General features: G+C 46.5%; 1 protein-coding gene across 1 annotated transcript in view; it reads left to right on the top strand.

The window, feature by feature from the left end:
* The window catches only part of BTBD7 (BTB (POZ) domain containing 7), a 68,495-nt gene extending 62,264 nt beyond the window's left edge, over window positions 1–6,231 (top strand). Inside the window, exons 9-11 of the mRNA XM_015414739.1 lie at window positions 1,275–1,340; window positions 1,427–1,792; window positions 5,281–6,231. Coding sequence (XP_015270225.1) covers window positions 1,275–1,340; window positions 1,427–1,792; window positions 5,281–6,096 — 1,248 coding nt within the window. The 3' untranslated portion in view covers window positions 6,097–6,231. The remainder of the gene's footprint in view (window positions 1–1,274; window positions 1,341–1,426; window positions 1,793–5,280) is intronic.
* The last annotated feature ends 3,758 nt before the right edge of the window (window positions 6,232–9,989 follow it).

The raw sequence follows: 9,989 nt of genomic DNA, 5'->3' as shown, positions 1-9,989 counted from the left end.
TCCCCAGGAGCGGCGGCGAGGCCGGCTGGCCCACCAAGCTTCCCCCTTTCTCCCTCCGCAGCAGCAGCGGCGGTGAGGCCGGCCCGCCAACCCTTCTCCCGCCCGTTGCGGCGGCGAGGCAGTTCGCAGAGCATTCCCTGCGCATGCACAGGGGATGCTCTTTTACTTTTGGGGGGATTTAAATATCCCCCCAGTAGTTTTTTCACCTTTTCAGATTTTTGTGCGCACCTGGGGACTGCCCCAAGTGTGCAGGAAAATCTCCCTGCCCCCCAGGTGCTCCCAATGTGCGGATTTAGATATCTACAGAGAGAGGGGCGCCTTCGTTATTAGTATATAGATAATGAAGAAGAAGAGATTGGATTTATACCCCGCCCTTGGAGTCTCAGAGTGGCTTACAAACTCCTTTCCCTTCCCCCCCCCCCACAACAGACACCCTGTGAGGTGGGTGGGGCTGAGAGAACTCTGGCACAAACTGCTCTTTTTCAAGGACCGCCGTGCCAGAGCTTGTGACTGACCCAAGGTCACATCAGCAGGTGCAAGTGGAGGAGTGGAGAATCAAACCCGGTTCTCCCAGATTAGAGTCTGCACACTTAACCACTACACCAAACTGGCTCCAAGTATAATACTGTTTAGAAGGGCACTGTAAAATACCTAATTTTACCAAAGAGGGGAGGGATGGTTTTGGAAAAGGAAATTAAAAAAGGGGGGGGGGGGGGGGACTTCTGGTCTGATTTCTTTTTCCCAAGCCCTGAATAAAGGACGGAATGTTCTTTAACTAGAATTGTTTTATAAAATGATACTTTATTTCATAGAGGGAGCCACCCAGTGGTGGCCTTGAAACACTGAGGGTTTTTTTGAAGTACAACTTTGCGTTACTTTCAGCAAAAAAAGGGACACCCTTGCAGCAGAATTTACATTTTATCCAAGCATTTTAGACAGATTCAGTTAACACTGTGAGTATGCATTCCGCTTGCAGAATAATTGTGGTTCATAATTTCCATTCTTGTATCTAATCGTTGACAGGAAGAAAGGTGATGCTGAGACTTCAGCTATAGGAGCAAAGGTGTCAGCTGCTTTTTAGAATGCCTTAATACATTTTCTCTTGCTGAAATACTGACCGAACGTGTTCAGTCTTTATAGAAAGCAGATGGGGCTCTGGCACAGAGCGGAGCAGTCAATGAAGACGGAGACTGTAGCTGAGAACGCCCACCTTGCAGCAGAAGCAAACGTGGCCCCACTTTGACCACTTACCGTTTTGTCTCTTTCCATTGCAGAATCCTCACAAGTTCTTCCCTGAGGAGCATTTTGGCGACGAAAGCCCACTGTTGACCCTGAGGCAGTCGGGGGGCCGATGCCGCGTGAACAGCACGCCCACGGCAGAAACCCTGTTTACAGAACTCGACTCTTTTGTGGCCTTCCATCCCCCGCGGGCCGATGCCGCGTGAACAGCACGCCCACGGCAGAAACCCTGTTTACAGAACTCGACTCTTTTGTGGCCTTCCATCCCCCGCTGCCCCCTCCCCCTCCCCCTTACCATCCGCCAGCCACTCCGATTCACAGCCAGTTCAAAGTTGGGTGGAAGCAAAGGGCCCAGAGCCAGCAGCAGCACCCCCCCTCGCGGTCCTTCTCCTACCCCTGCAACCATTCCTTGTTCCACTCCAGGACAGCACCGAAAGTGGCCCCGCCCATCTACTTGTCCGGGGTCAAAGCCACACCTCCCGATTGCACTAACACAACAGGACTGGGAAGACAAACTGTGGCAGCAGCTGTGATGGCGGCTGAAAAGCAAACGGTAAGTGCGCCAGATATACTCACATCTCCCCCTCCCCTCCCCCCCCCCCAAAAATATGTGAATGGCAAGATCTCATGGGGCGTTATCCTGGTGCAGTAAGCGAAATGCCTGCAAGAACAGTTTGGCACTTAACAGTATGAAATCAGGTTCCCACCGGCCTATTACAGATTGAGGATTCTCCAGGTGGGGTCTAGCAGGCTGCAGCTTCTCTTCTGTCTTGGGTGTAATGGCATATAAGAGCAGTTGTGCTGGATCAGACAGTAGTCCGTCTATCCTGTTTCACACAGTGGCCAGCCAGATGCCCTTGGAAAGCCAATCAACAGGTCACAGAGGCCAAAGCCTTCCCTTCTTGTCCCTCAGCACTTGGACTGGTAGTGAGAGTCAGTCTGGTGTAGTGGTTAAGAGTGGAGGAGTCTAATCTGGAGAACCAGATTTGATTCCCCACTCATCCTCCATGTGCAGCCAGCTGGGTGACCTTGGGTCAGTCACAGTTCTCTCAAGAGCAGTTCTCTCAGAGCTCTCTCAGCCCCACCTACCTCACAGGGTATCTGTTGTGGGGAGAGGAAGGGAAGGAAATTGTAAGCCTCTCTGAGACTCCCGAGTGAAGGGCGGGGTATAAACCCAACTCTTCTTTCTTCTTCTTCTACTCGGGGGGTTACTGCCTCAGAACTCAGCCTGAGTCTTTCAGATGAACTTATTTTTTTGACATAGCTGCATACCCTAAATACCTTGAGAGATTTCTTTGTTCTGTGTGGCAGGGAGCTTCATATACACAGAATAAACACTTATGTGCAGGTGCATATGCAAAGCAATCTACCGTTTAAATGGGGTGTGTGTGCAGTAGCCTCTTAGGGGCAGCCAAATGAGTCTCTTCTCTCAATTTTTACAAGACACTTGAATGCTGGGGGGGGGCACAAGTGGATTTAGTGGAGGTGGATCTTTGCTCTTACTGTCACTTTTTGAGTATTTAGTTAACTGAAGCTTTTGGAAGCAGTGCGTAGATGGCAATTGAAGCTTTGAGGCTTTGTCCCAGGATTTTACTTTTAAATCGGATTGCGTTCAGCTGAATAATTCATGACAAGGTGTTAAGAGATGAAATCAGCACAGTGGAGAATTTGTGGCTTAACAGTTTGAGGCAAAAAGTGTTTATGTCTAGGCCAAAGCGACTGAGCTGCTGCTCAGAAAGTAAAACGAAACAAGGTCCCGTATATACCTGCCTTATTTATTTATTTATTAGATTTGTATCCTGCCCTCCCCAGATGGGCTCAGGGCGGCTTCCAACAGCGGCAAATACCATAACAAACAGTTAAAACACTATAAAACAATCAATAAATAAAGTGTGGTGCTCTAGATATTAACTTATCTCTCCAAGATGGGATCCTTTTATCAACCTAGCCTGACAACATGAGTTCTTGGTCACCTAGGCATCTTCCCAGGGCCAGTTAACTTATAGATCTAATCCACCGTCATAGATGGCAACTCGGTGGTGGCACAGAGCCTTCTTCTCTCTGTATGTAAAACTTGCAGCAGATAACAAGGAAGGCTGGCCTGAAACAATTTAAGGAAGGATTTAGTTCTTGGTATAGTTAGCCAGGTAAATTTGGGAGCGTTTGTGCAGATGTCCTGGTGTCTGCCTGAACGCTGAAAGGTCGCCGGGGTTCATCCCGCTGATGGTCTCTCTTACCCTTTTCCTGTGATTCTCACGGAAGCAGTTCAGATTCTCTTCCTCTCCATTATTCATAAGATCCTCTCTCCTTGTAATTACTGTTTAGAAAGCTGCATTCGAGTCTGGATTGTTTCCTACTGCTAAATTCATATTATTTTCTTGTCTGAGTAACAAGGGAAGTATTTTGTTGGACAAGGCCAGTAGCGGCTGCTTGTGGTAGCTGCACTGGAGTCCAACTACTATTAGCTCCTTGTCAGAAATAAATGTTGAGCTACCGTGACTTGTTTAAGAGTCGGATGCAGCTGAGGGGTGCTTTCATTTAGGAAGCAGGGGGGGGGGGGGGCTGTGTGTGTGTTTTGCTTTTGACACTTCCTCCTGGGCTTTCTGCTGAGGCTTCGTTTTTGTTCAGAAAGTTTTAACTGCTTGATTCAAGTAATTTTTTAAAAGTCTGGTCTATTTAGACAAAACTCAGCTGAGCACTTGAAGTGGGGAAAAGCATTTAGGACTATTTTTAAGTAATTTGCCATGGAATTGTTTTGCGAATACAACCGTGTTGACCGTTTCCACCAGTGACACACAAGGAAGTGCTGGCGAGTTGAGCCAGATGTGTTTTCGGCCAGTGTGGGAAGAGCTGAGGCTCTGTTACTTTTAGAAAGACACTCCTTTTATATATAAAAAACCTCTTTATAAAAACTTCTCACAGTTGCAGAATTCAGCACAGTAAATTGCCTTTTGTCGTGACCTAGATAACCTAGGCTACCCTGATCTCATCAGATCTTGGAAGCTAAATGGGGTCGACCCTGGTTAGTATTTGGAAGGGAGACCACCAGGGAAGTCCAGGGTTGCTACGCAGAGGCAGGCAAGTGCAAGCCACCTCTGAACATCTCTTGCCTTGAAAACCCAATAAGGTTGCCATAAGCTGACTGTGACTTGATGGCAGTTTCCACCACCAGTTGCCTTTTATAGCCTGTTTGTCTTATTCAGTATGAGTCCAGAGTGTTACAGGAGGTGCAGGTCATTTAGTACAGTAATACTATTGGGTGAGCTTGCTTTGCCATATATACATATAAGGACTTACATATTGCCCAGTCTAGTTGCAGATGCCCTGCATGGAATTTAGCCCCGCTGACTTTGGAGGCCACTTCATTTAAGGCAGTTGCCGCCACTGATGTTTACATTATTTTTGCCTGGCTGCTTTGCTGACCAAGTTTGAATGCGGCTTGGGAAGCTAATTTTGGGTACTTATTTGTGTATAGTTAGAAGAATGTATCTGCCCCGTCTCCCTGCTTGAGGCAGCTCACAAATCTGCACCACAACTGGTCATCGGGGAGGGGCCATGGCTCAGTGGAAGAGCCTCTGCTTGGCTTGCAGAAGGTCCCAGATTCAATCCCCAGCATCTCCAATGGGGGGGGGGGGAGGGACCAGGCAGGTGATTTGAGAGACCTCTGCCTGGAGAGCTGTTGCTTGATAGAATGAGAGTCTGCTTCAGTGTAAGTCCAGCTTCATGTGCAATCATTGTAAGTCTTGAGTGCAGAATATTGGGCACTTTCCATTTTTCAGAACAAAATCAGCAGCCAACTCCTTTTGGAGCTGGAGGAATACCTGAGCCCTGTCTGCCTACACTGAGCCTAAATTGTTGTGACAGAGAACCGGGGGGGAGGGGGGGGTGCTAGGGGTCCAGTCTCTTCATGGTGGCCTGTGGTAAGCTTGAAGCAGTTCTGGAAAGGGGAGGGGGGTAGTAATAGACCAGGTGGTTTACAGCTAGAACAGAAGGGGGAAGAAAATAGCACAAGTGAAATGGATGTTCTCTGCTCTTTCCCAGGGTACGCAACCTGTGCTCAATGAACTGGTGCCAGATATTGCAATGGGTGTGTCGACGATGTCTCTCAAGGACAGGAGGCTGCCAGAGCTCACTGTCGACACAGAACTAAGCCAGCCTGTTTTGGACGTTGGACCAGGACCACCCCAGCACATCTCGTGCGTTCCGACAAGGCACTTGCACAGTTCCCGGAAGAAGCATTCCGTTGAGCAGAAGCTGGATATGAGAGAGAATTCACAGGAATATCCAGATTTCTACGATTTCTCCAATGCCGCGTGCAGACCTTCCACTCCAGCGCCTGGCAGGCATACTCCTTCACCTTCCCAAGGTGTCTATTTTGGCCCAGATTTGTATAGCCACAACAAAGCATCGCCCAGTGGCTTAAAGCCCACCCACCTGTCTAATCACCTCTCCCCTAAAAAGCTAGAGGACCCTAGGAGAGAGTACACGCTTTCTCAAGAAGGGCATCCCCACAGACAAAAGAACGAACCCATACACCTCGATGTCTTAGAGCAGCCGCCCCAGCGGCTGGATTTGGCATTGGCTGCCCACGAGAACACTGGGAACGGCCCGGTTCACATGAGGGGACGAGCAAAAATGGAAACGGACTTGACCTACGGGCTGACCGCCAGCCGGCCCTCTCTGCCAGCATACAATTTGGAGAGCCACGAAGAGCAGTCCGGCCGCAGGTTGGCAGACACAGAGCCTCTCGAGCACGAAGCACAGAGAAATGTAGATTTGGAAAGGGCAGAGCTGGTTAGCAGAGGGAGGCGGTCTCCGAGCAAACCAGACTTCATGTACAAAAAATCTGCCCTCTGAAAACCACCTCCACTTCTTCTCTGTGCCTAAGAATTGTGACCGACCCAATCCTTTTGCAACCTTTGGCCTGACATTGTTGGGCACGTTCATAATGCCAGCCTCTAAAATCAGTTGTTTTTCCCCCTTTCCTTCCCCCCCCCCTTGTATATACATGGCTTCCTTAGAAATGGCATGCTGTCAGTTTATTTGGAATGCTGCTTCAAGGTTTGTGTGTTGGAACAAATTTTGTTAAGCTTCTTTAAAAAATATTTTAGCTGGTACCTTTTTTAAAAGAAGGGGGAGGTAGCTGTTTGCACCTGTACATTAATTTTGGTTTTTTTGTACTAGTATGTTAAAACTTTTGACTCATTCTAAAGGACTCTATGTCCACAGTCTTTCCACTTTTTATATATGTCTTTCAGCTCCCAGTTTTCAGTGTGCATTGGGCTGCACACTGTGAAATGTATTTTCTAATAAGATGGTGAGAATGTCTGTCTTCATTTCTGAATGACTATAGGAATTCCAAAGAACAGCACATTTAAGTAACTACTCTGGTTAGGTCTGAAACCTTCTTGGTTTACCACTCATGCAAGAATCCAGCCTAATATTTATCTTTTGTTTACCGAGTCCATGGCAGCTGGCCTTCCGTCTTATGTAGCAAGCCCTCAACTAACTCGTGCTTGTGGGCTGGAATTTTCTGTGGGAAGCAAGGAGTGTACAACTCCCCTTTCTTATTGGGGGGGGGGGGAGCCTCGAGAAGCACTTACTAACTTCCTGTAGTTTATTAAACCACGATAAAAATGGTCAGAATATATTAAGAACGGTTGAAGTCCTGCAGAGTGACAATGTTTCTCTTCCTTTTTTTTTTTTGGTATAAAGATATGCAGAGATGGGAAGGTTTCATACCCAGTGAAGAAAGGTGGGAAGGTGCAGCTTAACATCCAACGGGTGTTAATTGCTTTGTCTCATCAGAGGGCTGCCTCTCCAAATAGAAGCGCTAAAAGAAATGCTCGCTGCCTTCTTTGCTCTGCCTCTGCTTAAGAAACCAAGGGCTCTCAGTCTTTAGTGGTGTTGTTCCGTTCTCCTTCACACAACCGCTTGCTTTGTAGATCAAAATCCGATCGAAGAGCTGGCTGTTCTAGCCTCACAAGCTATAAGCAGTCTTAGCACTTAAAACTCTTCGTTCTCAGCCCGTTGAATGTGTGTCGTTTGTTTTTTCCGCTGAAGACCGTGGGGACTCCTCTGATTCTATGGACACAAAGTGGAGTCCTGGGGCTGATAGGCAGAGATGTCCATTGACACCAATGATGGCCGCCTTCTCAGAAGAAAACGCTCACATACCACTACTTGGTCACAATTAACAGAGGCCTGACTTGATACCTTAAGTCAACTCTAGTAAAGCTCTTCCATCACCTGAAGACCTCAGTCAGAATATTAACTAAAGGCTCATTCTTTCCTTAAGCCTGACTCTGTTTTTAAAAATACTTGACACAGTTTAAATGTAAATTTTGTTTTCACTGTTGAATTGCAAACACCTTTGTCGTGGGCTCTGAAAAAAAGGAGTCTTCTCTTCCGGGCTTCTTCAAGGTGTGTGGGAGGGGAGAAATGTTTTTGTTAAAACAGAAACATTGTGATTTTGTTTATGTTCAGGGAAGAGGGAGAGGCATCTTGGCCAATTTTTTTGTGTTGCATGGTGCTGTCATTGCACAGAGCAAAGCCTTTTGAAAACAAATGTGCTCAGTGGGTGGGTTGGACAGTACAGCACGGATCGTTGCTTTGGTGGGTCAGGTTTGTATGTAACTCACTGCCATTTTCTCTGCAAGACAAGTTTTTGTAGCCTTGCTGGCAGGGTGCATTTTGAACCCATTCACAGGACCATTCATCAGACCCACTTGCAGTGTGAACTGGCATGTCTCCAAATTTTGTTTTATCTTTTTTTTTGGTAGAAGTTTGGTATGATTGTTGGGTTGGCTTTGATTTTTAGAGCACTTGGTCCACGGATTTCTTCCCCATTTATTCTCTCACACAGAATTTTCACCCACTCATTGAAAAGACTATGTCTAGACATTAGACGCTCTGCTGTTTCATGTAGCCCCTTTTGTGCATCCCTAAACAGAGCCATATAGCCCCAAAAATACTTCAGCAAATCGCTAGTGTAATCTAGCGGGCATGATAGGTTTAAGGTGCAAGTCCTCAGCATCTCCGTAGTGGTGATAGCACTGGCTGAGATGATTTGTGGGGATTGTTTAGTTTACACTTGGTTTTTACTGTGGAATAAAATAATTTGGGTGAGAAGCAGTTTAACGGATGTTGGCTCTCTGAAAGTCAAATTGCAGCTTTTAAAGCACATTATATGGAGAGATGAAACCAAATCTTGAATAGGGGTAGAATTTTGTACGGTAGGGCTCTTAGGACAATCGGGCCATTTGTACAATCTAAACTCTCATTAAGCTGGAAAAGGGGATGCAGAAAAACTTACAGACCTCTTCGAGAAGTTGAGAAACCAGCTTCTGATATTTTTTAAACAATACCACTAGGACTCGGGCTTGGGTGGTATGAGATGGTTCCTTTTGTGCTTCACGCTACCCACTGCAGATACTTTCCTTTGCTGTAGTGCTTGCTTCCATGGTGACTAGCACTGCTGTGTGCATCCTTGAAAATCACTGGTCGTGCACGCACAGAAGTGCTGGCAGGAGAGGAAGTGAGCCCAACCATGAAGGAAAGCCCCCCCCCAGCGGCCAGAGAGGTGTGAACAGTGTAATGGGATCCAAGCCTGAGTGCTTTCCTTCTAATGTGTTGGTAGCACATTTATCCCTATAAGATCCCTTGCTCACTACACTTTGTTCCATCTCCCCAGTAAGCTGTATTGTTGGGTTTAATTAGCTCAGAGAAAGGTTGACAGCTATTTCACTGACATGCTTGCAAAGTCACCCCACATTCCTTGTATGCTTCCTTACAAAAAGGTTATCTTTACTTTGTCATATACTGACCATTATCTATACATTTGTCAACAAAATACAAATAAAAAGGTGAAGCTGAAGTATTTTTGAGCCACTGGAGCCAGATGGGCACAGCTGTTGCTAAGGGGGTTGATTTGGCCCAGAAACAAACTGATCCAATATGATTATTTGTGCCATAAAGTGAAATAATGTTCACATTCTGCTGGACAGATGACTTCATCACACTCTCCTTATTCGGTCTGTTTGTGCTCCAAAAAGCAGGGCACATGGCACAGCAACCAAATCCCAACTGCTGAGAGTTGCAGTAATCAACAGCAGTACCATGTGCTTGGCATTTTCCATGCACAGAGCAGTTTTAGCAGCTTAAAGAAATAATAATCCTTTGTTTGCATGAAGCACTTTTGAATAAATGGTTGGAAGTTCCAAGTATTTAGTAACTGTACAGCTGTGTCTTTGAAAGAGAAAATAATTGCTTACTAAACAATTGGTATACAATGAAAGTATGGAAACTTAAACTATATAATCTTGGCTAATTTTTGCTTTGAGGCTGTGCAGAATCTTGTCCAAAACTAATGTGGCATATGTATATCTGGGGGAAATGTTTTTGTTCTAATCCATGACCAGGATCTAGAGAGCTGTTGTGTGCGTGGGGGTGGGGGGCACATTGTATGATTACTTCCAACAGCATAGATAGCTGCCACAGCAGGTACTGCTTGGATGTGGCCCCTCATCTTGGGGGGGGGGGGGGCTGCTGCCAGAAGAAGGCCAAAAAGATTCTGTGTGCATATGACACTCTGGATACTGGCCAAACTGTTTACAGTTAGGTCTAAGGAGACCCTATTAGAGCGAATTCTTAATTTTCCCTCAGCCTTTAAGGTCATAGTAGCTGTCTCAGTAACTGCTTAGTAGATTTCAGGATTTACTGCTGGTATTTGATTCTCCCCCCCCCCCCCC

This window comes from Gekko japonicus, unplaced genomic scaffold, assembly GCF_001447785.1.
Source record: "Gekko japonicus isolate JY-2015 unplaced genomic scaffold, Gekko_japonicus_V1.1 scaffold1518, whole genome shotgun sequence".
NCBI classification, from domain to species: Eukaryota; Metazoa; Chordata; class Lepidosauria; order Squamata; family Gekkonidae; genus Gekko; species Gekko japonicus.
The sequence above is the reverse complement of the archived record's forward strand: the minus strand, read 5'-3'. Positions and strand labels throughout refer to the sequence as shown.